Source organism: Quercus lobata, chromosome 7, assembly GCF_001633185.2.
Source record: "Quercus lobata isolate SW786 chromosome 7, ValleyOak3.0 Primary Assembly, whole genome shotgun sequence".
Classification (NCBI taxonomy): Eukaryota; Viridiplantae; Streptophyta; class Magnoliopsida; order Fagales; family Fagaceae; genus Quercus; species Quercus lobata.
This window is the reverse complement of record NC_044910.1, coordinates 17,756,577-17,774,995: the sequence shown is the minus strand read 5'-3', so window position 1 is coordinate 17,774,995 and position 18,419 is coordinate 17,756,577. Positions and strand designations below refer to the sequence as shown.

Below are 18,419 nucleotides of genomic sequence, written 5' to 3'. Positions count from 1 at the left end.
TTTTTAAAGGATAAATTACTCTAAAACTTCAATTATAGTGAAATTGAACCTGCTGAAACTCCACCAAATAATTTGGAGAGGAAATATCAATTATTATAATGTGATCATTTGAGACATGGTGTTATTTCTAGAAAATTGAATATAATAAGTTTAATTTCATTACACCTGAGGTGTCAATGTGATTTACCTAAAAACTTGAAAAGATTGACCAAATATTAAAGGACATATTTTTAGTTGATATCCCCGACAGAAAGGCGTTGACCTTTTGAACCACCATCTAATTTGAAGTTAAAAGCAAAAACCTATCCTACTCCCAAACTGATCAATGACCATGCCAACAGACAGACCATTAAACTTCAGTATCCATATCCTGAGTTCCTGACATTTGAGCTGCACACAAGCCATAAACAAAACATCCATGTTTACAATCTTTGAGCTTACAAAAGAAGCCACTGAGGCATCTCGTCGAAGCCACTTGACCACCCCAGTGACACTGTTCTTCTCTGGAAATGCTTTTGTACAAGCATATTCTGTAATATAAACCAGAAGCATGTAATATATATATATATATATATATATATATATGTATTTTGCACTGAGCTCTAATTTAAATAAATTACAATAGCAACTACCCACAATTTGCACAATATTTTCATTGAGAGAATCCAGTGTTGCCAGAAGGTATGAAAATAAGATAGGCTGCACATATATTATAGTGACTGTAACAACCTATTCTAGGACTTTACAATTTCGCTCCAATGTCATCTGATTGCTCCATTCAAGTTGGCACCATCAAGCTTTGCGCCTTCCAAATGCTGAGGAAAAATTATCAATGCATAAAGGATAATTAATATAATGGCAAAACTACACTATTAGTCTCTGAAATTTGCCTATTGAGCACTATTGGTCCTTCAAGTTTCAAATGAACACTATTAGTCCTTTAAGTTTAAAAAATGAGAGCAATTGATCTTTTTGTTAACAGTTGTTAGTCTCAATGCCTACGTGGCTAACAGAATAATGACATGGCAAATTTCAAATGACATGACATCAATTTTAACATTAAAAAATTAAAAACCATTGCTGACTCACTAAAAAACCCATGACCAGTTAGAAAATCACCCAACCCATTTTATGACCCGTAAGCAAATGGGTATTCCCAAATCAAAATCAAACATGTTGGGAATTCTTTTCTCCCCTTTTTGTTTCTCAAATTTGAATTTGATTTTCTATTTTTCACTTTTTCTCGAAGCCCAAGAATGATTAAAATTCTCACTGTATCTGTTACTATGTATCTTTCTTTCAAATTGCTTTTTGGGTTGGGTTCAGTTACGAGAGTTATTTTTCAGGTACATAATTATGGAATTATTGCCAAACATGTAAAACAAACTTGTTGAGAGGAAGAGTAGGAGGAGGAGGGCATATCATCTGAGAAATTGAAGGAATTTTTTGGCAGAGAGAGACGTAGCCTCTTTAATCAAGATTCGTGACTACGTTAAAAGGTGAGAGAGAACTGATAGCCTAATTATAATTAATAGTGATATAGAAGAGTTTGATTTTTCAACAACTACAATGCGGGGAAAAATTGATGAGATTTGAGTTTGATTTTGATCATTCTTTGGACGGCACTGGGATTTCATATCTCTCTTTCTCGTTTCTTGGATTGAGAATACCAGTTCACAAAATGGGTTGGGTGATTTTCTAAAGGGTCAAGGTTTTTTCAATGAGTTAGTAACGTTTTTAAATTTTTTATATTAATATTGATGCCATGTCACTCAAAATTGCCATGTCATTGTTTTTTTTAGCAACATTGGCACTGAAATTGACGATTGTTAACAAAAGGACCAATTGCGCTCATTTATAAACTTGAGGGACCACAGTGCTTATTTGAAACCTAAGGGACCAGACCAATAGCACTCAAAGGTTAAACTTTAGGGACCAATAGTGTAGTTTGGCCTAATATAATTAGGAGAAATGATAAAATGTCAATCTTATTATTATTATGAATTTCCAATAACATAAGGTCGAAAGCATATACTTTGTGACAGAAAATTGGACAGATGCACAGAGTTCCAGGCATGCCAAATATTGATTAGCATTAACAATTATATTAAGAAAATACCAGAATTAACAAAGCTCAACTCATTTGCACCCCACTCTAACATGCATCACTATGCAGGCTATCCTTCTCACATGAATTTTTTTGCCATTGACAATTTTAATATCATCATATTTTGAGCTTTAATTTCTGTCATTTCATTTTTAACAGTTAAAGAAAGTTTTTTGGTAAAATTAAAATATGAAACCATTATTATTATTATTTTTTAATTGGAAAGTTGAACACATAACCTCACCCTCCACCTAACACTCATAAGGGAAGGAGGGGCTAGTTTAGGTAGAACTTATTGACCACTAAATCTAACCCTCTAAAATAACTGGAGAATATTAAATAAATTCATAACATTTAAAACCCAGTTTATGTCAACTTACTGTTTCTCGAAGATTGACCTGCCGTAAATAAGCTCTTTGTAGGTTTGCACCCTTCAAGTTGGCATTACTCAACGTTGCCCCCTGAAACATGTAGTTGATATGAACATATAAATTAGAAAGCAAAACAAACTATCAATAAATAAATAAAAAAGGAAAAAAAATAATTTGTTGTCAAATATAACGTAACTGCCTCTTTTCTCATGCTTACTTAAGTAATTATCATCTGTTACATGAACTGGCACACACATAAGCACGTGGCAATAATATTCAAGGTACCATGAAGGGACATTTTTATTTAAAAACTACATCAAACAGAACATACAAAGGTGTTAAATATAGGATGTTCCCCACTCAAAGGAGTTGAAAGAAGAAAGAAGAAACTCTTGTTCAGCATAAATGTGTATGAAGTGCAAATATAGGACATTCCCTACTTAAAGGAGCTGAAATGGCACCATCTAGCCAGTCACAAATTTCTTGTCTTGATCTATAAAATTTTGCGAAGTGCTCCCCCTCTCCAAATTAAAACAGAGGGAAAAATTGTTGAAAAGCAGTAGCAGAAAATTTCAAGTCCTTTTAAAAAAAAATAAAATTGGTATGTTACACCCGGTAAGGCTTGAACTCATGACCTAATCCTCCACATTATTATGGAAGGAAGTGACAGTAGAGCTATAACTCATTGCAAGTCAAGCCCTCCTTTCTTTTAACATTCCAGTCCACAAAGAGACATCAAATATACTCTCAAAAATTTTTTACATAACAGTCTACTAGTCCTTCCTTACAAAATACCAATTGTGATAATGCAAAAATCAAACATTTACCTTTAAATTGGCTCCTTCCAGATTAGCATTCTCCAAATTCGCATTAGTAAGGTCAGCATTCTGAAATATTAATGGAGTAAATAATTTAATATACCATGACAACTTTGAATTAGAAAATGGAAAACCCCACAGAATCAATGTTTTGATCAGAAAATAGTAGTATTATTTCAACACTTAGCATGGAAAAAAAAAGATAAGAAGAAAGAAGAAACTATTTTTCAACTATGAAATCATATAAAATACAAATTTCAAAACACACGCAAATACACATATAAGTGAGCATGCATGCATGTTTATACAAATAAACAGAAATTAATGGTAAACGTGAAGCAGAGAAAAACAAAAATCATTTAATACCAGAAGAAACAGTTTGCAGAAAAAGGCCACATGTTCCTGTGAATAGTATCAAATTATGTGCTTGCGATTCAATATATACTAATAAATATCAAATAATTATTTGGGCAAGATAGTTGAATTCCTAAAAGTTATTCCGAATTTTGTAGATAAGGCTGAACCAATTTTTTATTTTTTATTTTTTATTTTTTTTATTTTTTATTTTTATTTTTTATGGGTGTTATATAAACACCCAATAAATCTTAAATTCACAACCTCACCTTCCATCCCATTATTATGAGAGGAAGAAATTCCTTTTTTATTTTTTTCCAAGAATAAATTCCACTTAAACCAGATCTTATTGACTTGAACTTGCCTTAACTCCATAAACTAACAAAAACATTGATGTAAAGATCTGATAAACAATAGAACGTTTTCACTTTATATGTTCCCGCAAGGATAATTAAAAGTGCACAACTGTGTATCCAAAAATAAAATAAAAAATAATTAGCGTACAACTATTTTTTCAATGACCTAATCAAAATTATGACCCTAAGTTACTGAATATTTGGGACTTCAACATATAGTTGAAACAAAGTCATACCCCTTTTATTATTATTATTGGAAATGTAGACACGCACCAGTGGATCTTGAACACAAGATCTCATCCTCCATCCCATTATTAGCCTATTAATTAATGTACCATAAAAGAGGACAGAAGAAACAAAGGATTTAAAGTCCAACATAGCTTAAAGATTAAGAAATTATAAACCTGAAGGTGTGCAGAACGCAGATCTGCTTCAGAGAAGCTACAATCTATCAAACAAGCATCTGTAACATGAAAAATAAATGTTAATTTCAAATCAAGTTTTTCCGTATATAACATAAATTTTAAGTGAGATAAAACAAACTGTGGCAGAGTCTCATCCACTCCTCTCCTTCAATATACTTAGAATATGGAATTTTAACTATGACATGATTAATTCATATGTTTTTCATGAAAATCCAATATGAGAAACATAAATTATAAATCATTATTAATAAACTCAAGGGTAAGCTGCATTTTCCCACTCCAAACCATGGGAAAATGCAGCAAGCACCTTCCTTTTGTCATTCCTGAACCTTCAATATGAGCAATCCACCTCAAACCTTACCCATTGTGGCAGAAAGCACCGTACTTTGGTAATTATTGTCAAAACTAACATTTTCTCATGACATGTCAAAAACTAACAATTTGCCTCACATCATAGATATTGGCTAGGGTTTCCCATCATAGATATTACTGGAAAGATCAAGGCAAGGGTAGGTGCAAAGGCAAAGAGCTCAGTGTTTTTTGTGAGGAGGCAAAACTAGAATGGCTTTGTGCTTCGTATGGTGAGTGAAGGGCTCTGCGCTTATGACATATAGGAGTGAAGTGGCAGACTATGAGGCAGCCACAAGCATGTTGGCATAAGGAGTGTCCAAAGAAGCCTACAGCTCAATCCAATCAGATTCATAAGTCCAGCCAAGTTGATTTTCAAACCCAGCAAATAAGACCCATATTTTGAACGAAATTTCCCACCAACTCAGAAGATATTTGAAGATTAAATAAGTCATTTTCTCCAAGAAGTCAAATAGCATTAATTGGGGTTTCCTAGGAGATATTCAGCCTTCACGTTTCAGTTCTCCTAGGCAAACAAGTCTTTATTTTGTTTCTAGTTTCTATGAGTCAAATACAAGCCTTCACGTTTCAAGCTGATATCTGTGGTGGTGGTAGTGGGGTGAAAGATAACTGTCTTTTGGAGTGTAATCCTTTGACCCGGTGGGACCCAAATACACTTGGTGAGGTGGTGATGGTTCAGGATGATGCAGGAGGGGCTCAGGTAGCAGAAACTGAACCAAATTCAAGTTGGGTGTCCCAGCTGATGAAAGATTTTTGTAATATGGTGGGTTTTCCTATTGTGAAACATGAAGCTCATTGCTTGGCTTTGTTTCGCCTTCTTGAACAGGAATGTCTCAAGGTAGTTGATGATGGGGTGCCTAAGCAACCTACTAACTCAGGGTCACAAGGTCTTAGGGAGCTTAAGGGGCTTATTTCAAATGTTAATTATGATGGTGCCTCTTCTAGGAGCAGGAGCAGAGCTCCTTCGAATGTTGTGGGGATTGTTGGTTTTAAATGAATTTACGCCTTCTTTCTTGGAATTTAAGGGGGCTTAACAATCCCCGGAAGAGAGAGGTTTGTAAGAATCTTCTTAAAGAGTGGAAATGTGATATTGTTTGTTTTCAAGAAACGAAAGTAGCTTCTATTGACACTGCTTTTGTTCGAAGTTTATGGGGAAGTCCTTTCATTGATTGGGATACTTTGGATGCTGTCCAGACTTCGGGAGGAGTTTTGCTGGTCTGGGACAAGAGGGTTTTTGAGAAGATGGATGTTATTGTTGGAAAGTTTTCTGTCAGTGTCTTATTGAGAGGGGTGATGGATGATTTTGTTTGGGCTTGTACAGGTGTATATGGCCCCAATGATGACAGACAGCGGTCTTTTTTGTGGGAGGAGTTATTAAGGGTGCGCACCAAGTGGCCCATGGCATGGTGTGTAGTAGGGGATTTTAATATTATCAGGTACCCAAGTGAAAGACTTGGCTGTGAATCCTTCAACCCTGCTATGTTTGCTTTCTCGGACTTTATAGAGAGTAATTCTTTAGTTGACTTACCGTTAGAAGGGGCTTCCTTTACATGGTTTAGAGATTCTGGTATCCCCTCTATGTCAAGAATTGACAAGGCCTTGGTTTCTCTGGACTGGGAGGAACATTTTGAGAATATTTCCCAACGGGTGCTTCCTCGTGTTATTTCAGATCATTGTCCGCTTTTGTTGGAAGCTGGTGTTGTTCAACGAGGCCGAAGTGCCTTTAAATTTGAAAACATGTGGCTGCAAGCTGAGGGTTTTGTTGATAGAATTCAGCAATGGTGGATTGGTTACAGTTTTACAGGCTCCCCAAGTTTTATTTTGGCTCAAAAGTTGAAGGCTTTGAAAGTAGATTTTAAAAAGTGGAACAGGGAGGTGTTTGGTGATTTGGCTTTTAGAAAGAAGAATTTGCTGACTGAACTTATGGGTTTTGATGCAAGAGAGGAGTCGGTGGGTCTATCGAATGAGGATCAGATCCGTCGCATTCAGCTCAAAGGGGACATAGAACATTTGGCTTCTCTTGAGGAAATTTTCTGGAGACAGAAGTCTCGTGCTTTGTTTGTGAAGGAGGGAGATAATAATACTCGTTTCTTTCATAAATTAGCAAATTCCCATAGAAATGCTAATCTAATTAAGAGGTTAGAGGTGGATGGTGTTCTTTATGAGGATGAGGCTGATGTGCGCTTTCAGTTAGTTCTCTTCTACCAAGGGTTGTTTGAGGAAAATGACGTGTGGCATCCTACTATGCATGGGTTAGATTTTGCATGCATTGGAGAGGTAGAGAGGTTATCCTTAGAGGAGTTCTCGAAGGAGGAAGTCATCCAGGTATTAAGGGAGATGGAGGGTGATAAAGCCCCTGGTCCTGATGGCTTCACCATGGCTTTTTTTCACAAATGTTGGAGTGTTGTGGAAAAGGATGTCATGGATTTCTTTGATTACTTTCATCGGCACTCTGTGTTTGAATGGTCTATGAATGCTTCGTTTCTCACTTTAATTCCCAAGAAGCGTAATGCTGTTAACATTAAGGACTTTCGCCCCATCAGTTTGGTGGGTAGTGTGTACAAGTTGCTATCCAAGGTGTTGGCTAATAGGTTGAGGGCAGTTTTGGATAATCTTATCTTTGAGTCTCAAAATTCATTTGTTGGCGGAAAGCAGATCCTGGATTCAGTGCTTATTGCAAATGAATACCTAGATAGCAGGTTGAAGAGCAGAATACCGGGTGTGGTTTGCAAGCTTGATATTGAAAAAGCATACGACCATGTGAACTGGGAGGCCTTGTTTTATTTGTTGGGCCGGATGGGTTTTGGGTTGAAATGGAGGGGGTGGATCAAGGCTTGTATTACTTCTGTCCGTTTTTCAGTCCTGGTAAATGGCTCCCCAGAAGGTTTCTTTGGTAGTTCTCGTGGATTGAGACAAGGGGATCCACTATCCCCGCTTTTGTTTCTTTTGATAATGAAGGTTTTGAGTAGACTTTTGAAGAAAACAGAGGAATGTAATCTTATTCGGGGGTTTCATGTGGGCTCTGTGAACTCTGTTGGTGTGCGTATCTCCCATCTATTATTTGCTGATGATACTATCTTATTTTGTGATGCCTCTAGGGAACAGCTACTATCCATTAGGTTGGTGTTGTGTTGTTTTCAGGCTTTTACGGGCTTGAAGGTCAATGTTAGGAAAAAGTGAGATTGTCCCTGTTGGGGAGGTGAATAACCTAGATGCACTGGCTAATATTCTTCAATGTAGAGTGGGAAGTTTGCCTATGAAATATTTGGGGATGCCGTTGGGGACTTCTTTTAAGACTGCTTCGATTTGGAATCCTATTTTGGAGAAAATGGAGAAGAAGCTATCTAGGTGGAAGCGTCTCTATTTATCTAAGGGTGGTAGACATATGTTAATAAAGAGTACGCTCTCAAGCCTCCCAACGTACTTTTTATCTCTTTTTACTATTCCTAAATCTGTGGCTGCTAGAATGGAATGTATTCAGAGGAATTTTCTTTGGGGATCTTCTGAGTTTCAAATATCATTTGGTGGCTTGGGAAAAGGTGTGTTTACCCATCGAGATGGGTGGTTTGGGGATAAGAAGTGTGGTGTCTTTTAATCAAGTTTTATTAGGAAAATGGTTGTGGAGATATGGTCATGAAATTACCCACCTTTGGCGGCGAGTCATTTCCACAAAATATGGTGAGGGTCAAGGGGGGTGGTGTACTAAAGTGTGTAGGAGGACTCATGGGTGTGGCCTATGGAGAAGCATCAATGAAGGGTGGGTGAGCTTCTCTAAGCATTTGTCTTTTGTAGTAGGTAAAGGCACTCGTATCCACTTTTAGCATGATAGGTGGATTGGTGATAATACTCTAAAAGATCTCTATCCTGAGCTTTTTGTGTGTTCAGCGGCTAAGGATGCTTGTATCTCTGAGGTTTTGTGGTTTCCAGAAGGGGTACTGTTAGAGTTTGGGATTTAAGGTTTTATAGAGCTTTTGAAGATTGGGAGTTAACTGCATCTTATTCTCTTCTCCAGCTTATCCAATCTCGTATTCCTCGGGGTGATAGGAGGGATACCCTTTGTTGGCGGCTAAAAGGTGATGGTAAGTTTGACACGCGGTCTTATTACCATGCAATTCGGGGTGCTTTGAATTCTTTGTTTCCTTGGAAGGGTGTTTGGAAACCAAAGATTCCTAGGCGAGTGGCATTCTTTTTGTGGACTGCTGCTCATTGTCGAATCCTCACTTTGGATAATCTAATGCTTAGGGGTCGCCCTTTGGCTTCTTGGTGTTGTATGTGTTGTTGTGATGGGGAGTCGGTAGACCACCTTCTCCTTCATTGTCCTGTTACTCACTCCCTATGGACTTTTATGATTCAGGCTTCTGGTATTCATTGGATTATGCCAGGATCAGTGGTGGGTTTGTTATCTTGTTGGCATCAGTGGCTTGAGAATCTTAATTCGGATATTGGGAATTTGGTTCTAGGATGCTTAATGTGGATTATGTGGTTGGAACGAAATCGTCGTTCCTTTGAGGATAATGAGAAGACGTTGGATGAGCTAAAAGTGTTATGCCAACGTAGTCTATTTGAATGGTCTCGTTGTTGGGGTTTTACGGATTGCTCTACTCTCTCTGAGTTTATGGCTTCCCTTAGCTTAGTTTCCTAATTTCTCTTTTTGTTGTGCTGTTTGTTCTTTTTTTTCTTGTTGTTCATCATCGTGAACAACTTGTACTTTTCCTTTTTTCTCTTTTATAATAGATTTCTGTTTACCTATCAAAAAAAAAAAAAAATGAGTCAAATATGACTGTGATTATCACACTCGATGCTTGTTGTATTGGCAAGGAACATCAAATTTCGAAGATGTATGGATTTCAAGTGAAGACCACAAGAAGTTGGATGAAACAATTTGGGATGATCTAAATTTAAACTATAGGATGAGTATGGCATGGGAGCAAAGTGGCAGATTATGCGGCAGCCACAACCATGGTGGCATGAGGAGCGTCAAAGAAGCCTACAACCCAACCCAATCAGATTCATAAGCCCAGCCAAGTTGATTTTCAAGCCTAGCAGATAAGACCCATATTTTGAACAAAATTTCTCACCAACTCAGAAGATATTTGAAGATTAAATAAGTCATTTTCTCTGAGATGTCAAATAGCATTTAATTGGGGCTTCCTAGGAAATATTCAGCCTTCATGTTTCAGTTTTCCTAGTTTCTATGAGTCAAATATGACTATGGCCTTGAAAATGTAATGTTTTAATTGTTATTTTCATTCTTTCATGATTAGAGGTTGTTCTAAGCACTACATAAGCCATTTGGTTGAAATGAATAAATCAAAGATTGTATTTCAAAAAATTAGCCTTTGTACTTTCAGAATATGGGTTTCTTCTAACTATCTCTAATCCCTTGGGTGGATTCCTTTGGGTGGCAATTCAGTTTTTGTATCTCTTTGGGTGGTGATATTTTGTATCCCATTGAGTGGTGCGTCAATTCAGTTCTATATCCTTAGCTAAATTATTTTGGGTGGTGATATCTTTATCTCTTTGGATTTGCTTTGGTGGTGAGTTTATCTATCCCTTTTTAATACTTGAGTGTTTTCTTATTCCATGTAACCAAAAAATATATACATCCAGCCATCCCTCATTCATCATATTGGATGAGTTTGATTAACCTCATACTTTTCCGGTATCAACTTACCCAGGTAAGTGTGGTAGAGGGAGAAAATGTAATCCAAGTTGTGATGGGCTATTAATGCTTAAGCACATATTTAGTTTGGGTGTATTAGAGAAAGATGATCATCAATGGTGGTAACTATGTTGAAACAACCTTTTCTTCCTTCTCTTCTTTCCACCGCATGTACTTTTTCCTTATTATATCTTTTCTTTCCACTCTCTCACTCATTTGTTTAATTTGAATCAACAGAAATAGTAGTAGCAGACCATAAAGAAGATTTACTCTGTTCTTCATCAAAATACAATTTTGGTCCCAGAACAATTTCATCCTTGAACTATTGAGTGTTTCAATTTAGTCCTTAAAGGTTCAAAATCACCTCAATGCTACCCTTACCCTATGAAACATCAGTAAGCATAAAACAATGTCAAATGTTTTTCTCACACACATAACTTTCTTAATGCTAATATGGTACATTAAGCCATATGCTAATCTCACAAAACCAAAGCATATGGACCCGTGACATTCATGTTAAGGACCATTATGTTTTTTAATTTTTTGATAGGTAACGTAAGAACTTTTATTAAAAAAATAGTCAACCCAAGTCAATAGAAATGTATTATAGAGGCATAAATCAAGAGCCCGAAATACAATGATCAAAAAGAACAGGAAGGGAAAAACAAGAAAATTTTGGCAACACTAGAGTCCATTCAAGGAGAGTAAGAAAGAAAAAAGACTTAATCCTGAGAATAAACCATTCACAGCTCTCAGAACTTCTAGCATTCCATTCCAGCCAATACACCACATCAAATAGTGCGGCACAAACCTCCAGATAGCTATCTATATAACTTATTTTTAAAAAGCATTAAAGTCACATCTCTACTAGGCTGCACGGGTACCAACACCTAATATGGGAACCAAAATCATATTTTAACCTTTCTTTTTTACCTTTTCTATAGATTTTATTAAATACATTAGGATCCAAGGATGTGCTAACTGCATCTACTATGCTCTAAAATGGCTAGTCATAAACGGAGCAGTCAACATCAACCAAATACATACTCCCTCCATCCCATTTTGTTTAAAAGGTCATGCTTGTAGGACCAGCAAAATGAGACAAAGGGACTACCTGAATAACCCTTATTATACCCTGTCATCCTTTGCCATGATGGTCATCACAATCTACCAAATCTCCACATTCTCAACAGGGTAATCCATATCATACTACATCCCCATGCCACATGGCAATACCAAATTGATTCTGATCCAATTTGTTCGAGACATCAGACATGTAGCATATCTGCATCATGTCAAAAAGATTAGGCAAACTAGGGATTTTTTATACCTGCTTATATAGGCCAGATCAGCTTAGCACACATATGATATGGAACTTAGCACACAACCACATTACATCCACTCCAACCTTCGCAACTTGTAAACATGCTTATATCCACAATTGAAGTTCCTTATAACCATTTGAATGGGCCAAATCACCCCTAATAAATTCTCAATGTGTGAGGCTATGTAAAAGTTTCAATTGTGATGTGGGATGTAAAGGAGCAAGTCCTCTGCACCAAAAAATTTCCTATAGACAAGGTGTTACAGAGGAATCATTCTACAAAATAGATGACCTGGGAGGCAATGGAGGAAAATGAGGCAAAGACACCCATATCTCTTTTCCCAAAGTATGTGCTCAAATTTTAAGGATGAAAGAACGTGATATTCTGCACCTATGAGTCTAGTTATTTATATTATAATTCATTTAATCTATTGTCATTATTATTATTTTGGGTGATAGCATTATTGCTTTTTTTTTTTCTTTTAAAAATTTACTTAAATTTGTACTACCAGTCAGATTTATTCTATTATTATGTCTATCAGAAATTACCCATGGAGAAAATATGTGTTAATTTATGTATTTATTTAGTTATATTTTTTCTTACCATCACAAAAAACACTTCCAGCATCCTTACTGTCCAAATCCGCACAATCCTTAGAATCTCTTGCCATAAATGGGTATCACAAAATAAGTCATTTTTACTTATTCCTTTGCACATTAAATTTGTGAAGTCATGCAAATCTCACGTGCTTGAAAGGAAATTGAGTTTTGATAGTAACTAAAGACAAAGGAGGCTATATTCAACAAGTTCATCAACTTAGGGTGAAGAATACAATTATATTTTGGAGTTACAAAATATAGTTTGTTCTAGATTCTATCTTTCATAAAGTTCATCAACCCACACACCATTGTTTTTATAAAGTATTAATAAAGCTTGGTTCATTAATACTTGTTTGAATCAAGATACTGGGTCTTTTTTCTTTCTTTTTATGATAAGTACGATAATGTGTCATCTTTAAGGGTTCATTTGGGTGACGGAAAAGTGAGACGATAGAAAATTGGGGGGGATGGAAGAGAGGGGGAAAGGTGTAGGGATGGAAAACTTGTTTGGTTGAGAAGAAAATTGAGATGGAAAATGTAGTTTGAATAAATTTACTTTAAAGCCCCAATTAGATTAATAAAAATAAAAAGAGTAACAAATTATATTTTTATTGAAAAATTATGTATGGATGTGAATTTCATTATATAAAAATATATAAATAAAAAAGAGTACAAAAATCCAAAACAACTGAGGAAAAATAAAACCGATTGGGGAAAAAAAAACCAAAACAGGTGAGGAAAGAAAAAACAGATGAACACCCAAAAGGAATAAAAAGTAACAGAAAAAAGACAAAAGGAAAGAAGAAACGCGTGGTCAAAAAGAAGAAGAAAATGAAAAAATGAAAGTGAATGTGAATGTTGCACATGGTAATTTGGTCTCTCTCAAGCGGAACTTTTTGTCCCTCGTTTTCTCTCGAGTTTTCTCCCGAATTGGGGAGATTGCATTCTAGAAGGACTGGCGAAAAAACACCCAGGCCCCACCAGTTTTCCTGCCAATTTTCTTCACCAACTAAACACACCAAAATACCATTTTCTCTCCACTTTTCTCATCTCCTTTTCCATCCCTCCTAAAATCACCCTAACCAAATAGAGCCTAAAGGTAATATAATAATAAATGTGGTTCTGCTCAACTAACAATTCCTAATTAAGAATATAAAGTAATACTATAGGTTCAGGCTAATACGAAATAAAATGATAACATAGGTTGTCAGTTTTAATGCATTAACATCAATGAAAAGAGTAGCATATTTGAAACTAAAAAAAAGATTGCCTTGTAGATTAGCACTCTGAAGATTAGCTCCAGCTAATAAAGCTCCACGAAGATTTGCCCCATTAAATTCACACCTTTCCTAGGCAAGATAAAATCATTATGAAGGCCATCTGTACAAATATATAATTGAAACCATAAAGAATTGCTTTAGTGTCTTACTCACGCAAAGTTGCATTGTGAAAGTTGGAGCCCTCAGCATCAACATCCTGTGATAATCAAATGCAAATTTTTTTCATTTAATAAGTAAATAATTTCATTTAAAAACAAAAACACGCTATCAAATGCAACTTTCAAAGTGATGAAATAAAGGAACTACCATATATGATAATTTCACACATATATGAACAAAATAAAGAATCCCAACTTCAAGTTAAACAGAAATCAAACATGCTGGGTAGTAATCTTCCAAACTAAACCAATCCCAAATATATTAAAATTTGCATATAAAAAGCACAAAGGCTGTTGAGAAAGACAAAGTTTAGCTACAAAATTGATTGTAACCTCCTTGCTCAATATCTTTTTATTGAAAATGAATTTTGACAAATCCATCATTGGATTACATCTTCTTCTTACATCCTCCATACTTGCAAAATTTCTAGAAAATTAAAAATCAATAGCTATGTCATCAATAAACTATTTTAATTGCAACTTTTTATAGTTTAAAGTTATGCATAAAATATAAGTTTATAGATCATATAATAAATAATATCTGATTAATACAAAATTTGACATGTATATTAAAAGCGTAAAGAACATTCAATTCAACGATTAGATGTTCGAAATATGTAGCAATGTTTATTTTATTAAGGTTGTAGCTAAACTTTGTCTTGTTGAGAATGATAATATTTTACTTGGGGAAATTAGAAGTTATCTTTAATGACAGAGAGATTGCCCTTTACAGCACTAAATATAAACCTACCCGGAACTTAGCAGATAGAAGGTTTGCACGTGAGAAGAACACATTTTTCAGACATGCACAACTAAAATCCACAAGTGACAGATCCTGCACATTCATAAAAAAAGGACTTTCAGATGGAGCAACATCTCATAAATAATATTTTTGAATCTTTCAGAATCCTATAAAAATTTGATTAAACAATGTTACAACTAGCAGTATGTCTCTAAATGATTACATAACATTAAACATTGACATGCAAGATTTTGATTTCAGACTAAGTAAAGAGGAAAACGTCTATAGACAAGGTTCAGTTAATAATTTTTCTACCCACATAAGTAAGCGCTGTAGCTGTTACAGGGATAAAAAGAGGTGTATAAAGTATAAAGGCTAGGTGATGTGAACAAAAATGGGCTAATAGAGTTGTATCTTGGACTAGGGTTAAGGTTAAGGAAATTAAAATGGGGTTTTGGTGGAGGCTGAAAGTATTAGAATTTCATGTTATTATAATCAGAAAATGGAGTAGAAAGAAGGGGGATAAAAGACCTATATTCAATCCTAGGGTTTGAATGCTTCACACACTCAGACAATGGCTGTAGAAAATTTCTGGAAACATTGATTATTTAATTAGTTGGCTACAAACTGCTTTTAAAATAAAGCAGCTGTAAACCCAACATGACAAAAATTACAAAAGTACCTGGATTTTAAATCAAATACAACACTTTAGAAAGTAAGAGAACCTGGCAGCAACTCAGATTTAATGTAAAACCCAAATACAATAAAACTTCCAGCAATCAAACTAGTTAAATAAATCCCAGGTGGATCTTGCAGCATCATCCTAGTCCAAATTAAAATTTGTACTTTAGAATTAGGATTCCCCGTCTCTTGCAAACCTTTCCAAACCATCTAGTTTTGTCCCCATCACTACGAGCCTCTCATCTTCAACAATTTTAGATAAGAGGCAAACATAAAAAGACGGTACAATTACTAATTCTCCAACCATTATAAGTGAGCACCATGGCTGTTTCACTGATTGCAAGGTACAAAGTAGACACAAGTGTTTAATACTGATAAAATACAACTCCACATAAACCAAATTCTAGCATAGAAAATTTGTTGAATGGAAATTTCATCAGGATAAATTCAAACAAAATTATACAACATAGAAAAACGTAAGTGTTTTTAGCAATAAATCATTTCAGTACTCTGTAACAGGTACAGTTACCAGTTTTGAAAGATCAAGACCAGAAAGATTAACCCCTCGAAATCTAACTCTCTCGGACTGTATACACTTGATAATATCAGTACGCGTCAATTCAGTATTGAACTCATCATCTTCCTTCCTCTTGTTCAGAATAGCATTAATTCCGTCTATTAGTCCCTGGAAGATTTTGAAGTTTTGCAATTAGCAGAATAGATTTGGAAAAACACCAAGGACATCAACCTAAAAATTATAAAATAAAAAATGGAAATCAACCAAATAGATGAAAGGATGACTTACAAGTAACTGATAGTACTCTGCCTCCCGGAGTAGCTCAGAATATTCACCATCTTTCAGTGTGGGAATAACACCATCCCTCAACCAATTAAGAATATGCCGAAAATGCTTCCCATCCCTATCAACAAAAACATATCCCTACAAGAATCCAATATGAATAAAAAAACAAAAATTGATTTTAGAAACAACCATTGTCACTAGACAATGACCAAATAAATCAATAAAAAATGGTAGATGCTGGAAAAAACAGCATCCATGAAAAGATCATAAAACAAATGCATCAAAGTATATAGGATTAGTTACACCATTTCCACAGTTGGTATGAGACAAATTCAGTTTGACAAGCTGTGATTTAGCGTAAATGACATTTGAGATTGTTAAAGCAAATAATGTGCTATGGTTTACTCTTGTGCCATATGGGTGATTCTATTCTAAAAGGGTCTAGGGGGCTGTTCGGTACCAATGTTTAAACAACAGTTTTTAGTGTTTAAATAACAATAATACTTCTAACACGTATTTCTATAACACTCAAACATGTGTTTCCACAACACTGAAAACTGAACAACGATACTAGAAATCTCCAACCAAACGGGCCCTAGACTATTTAGGTGCCCCTACCAGGTTGTCACAATTAGAAAATTCCCCATCATATTGTAAATAATCCTCTCATTTATCTTTTTTCTCAGGACTGTAGATGATGAAGGTCTTCACAGTGAGCTACAGTTGCCTGAGTTGTTAGACATGCCATTTTAGGTAATTTGGGAACGCTAAGCTTTCTTTGAGTAGTGAATAGTGATTGAGTTGCGGATGAGTAAGTGAGTGAACACAGGCAATAATAATAATAATAATGTTATCAAATTTAAGAATTGGCAATAGCATCAAAGCTATCAATCAAGCCCTCTTTCTATCCAATAGTTGATGCCACTAAGACTAATTGGACATTGGATTGAAAACACAAACATGGCACTGAGATTTGATGAGCACCTCAGATGAAAAATATACATATATACATACATACCTTTTGAGGATCCTGGCACAAGGTGTGGCGGCCGCTAAACATGGCGGCGAGCATTGAATCGGGCTCGCGCTGACTCAATGTATCCACAGTTGTACAATATTTCTTCCCTCCTGCAATCCCCCAATTCTAGTGTCACTGTTTTCGTTGTTGGAATTAGTAAAACACAACTATTTCTATTTCGTAAACCGAAATTAATTAGATTCTTCTCTTCTCTTGGGTTTTCTTAGCAACCAAACAGAGAGGGAATTGAATTACGGTTCTCATTTATCATGCTAGGAAAACGATCTGAGAGAGAGAGAGAGAGAACTGACCAATATTAAGACGAACCAGAGAAGAGGAATCAGAGCCCTTCGTCATTTCTCTTCTCTCTGAAGAAAGAGAGAAATTAAAGAATACTATTGGTATTGTGCTTTGCTTTGCTTTACTGCTTCACCTTTCAATGAGTTTGGTACTTTGGTACACCACCATGTTCTAGTTCCACCTTTTTCTTTTGTCTTTTTTTATAATATATTAAATAGTTTGCTGTTCTTTTCATATTTTGATAATTTCCATAAACTATATTGTTTTCACATTATTTATTACCTCTGTTGTCTATTTTAATTACTAATTTCACCATATATAATATGTTTTGCTGTCTATATTAACAAAATTTATGAATTTCAAATATTTTAGACTAAAGTATTTTATGAATTAGTTAAATATTAAAAGCCCTATACCATCAAATTAGTTTCTAAAAAAAAAAAAAAAAAAAAAACCCTATCAAATTATTAATGAAAATAGACAATAAGGAAAACAATCTTCCCCTCTATTTATTTCGATGGAAAAATCTCGTTGATAGCTTTATGTGTCTTTCCGTATTTATTAGCAATAGAAAAAAAAGGAGTTAAAGGAAAAATATTTTTGATCAAAATAAAAAGTATAGCTTATTTTTAAGAGACTATTTTCCACTAAATTTTTGTTATTACACAAAAAATTAAATAAGGAAAGTTATGAGATTATTTTCTAACTCATTTGGGGTATGTTTATAATTCGCTTATTTTGCTGAAACTGAAAAATTTTTGTTGAAAATATTGTAGATAAATGTATAAGTTAGCTGAAATAGTACAGTAGAGTTCATAAATAGTACCAAAAAATGCAGTAAGGTCATGAATAGTAGTAAAAATAAGCTAAATAATAAAATAAGCTGGTTTTTTAATTTAAAGCCAAACGCACTCTTAAGATTACAATCAAACTTTCATCACCAAAAAAAAAAAGTTGCAATCAAACATAAATGAAATAGTTTTTTTTAATATAAAAATGAAAACTAATGGAGAAGTAGAAAATAATTCATCTCCAGTTCATCCAAATGGCTC

At 34.9% G+C, this 18,419-nt stretch overlaps 1 protein-coding gene across 1 annotated transcript; it reads right to left on the bottom strand.

The window, feature by feature from the left end:
• Positions 1-399: 399 nt before the first annotated feature.
• Positions 400-17,550, bottom strand: LOC115953229 (FH protein interacting protein FIP2). Its single transcript, XM_031070765.1, has 11 exons — positions 17,379-17,550; positions 17,068-17,177; positions 16,053-16,187; positions 15,777-15,932; positions 14,576-14,659; positions 13,816-13,862; positions 13,657-13,730; positions 4,411-4,469; positions 3,306-3,365; positions 2,488-2,568; positions 400-815 (listed from the first exon to the last, which is right to left on the bottom strand). The coding sequence occupies exons 1-11, from the start codon at positions 17,422-17,424 to the stop codon at positions 762-764; spliced, it is 906 nt and encodes a 301-aa protein (XP_030926625.1). The 5' UTR covers positions 17,425-17,550; the 3' UTR covers positions 400-761.
• Between the last annotated feature and the right edge of the window lie 869 nt (positions 17,551-18,419).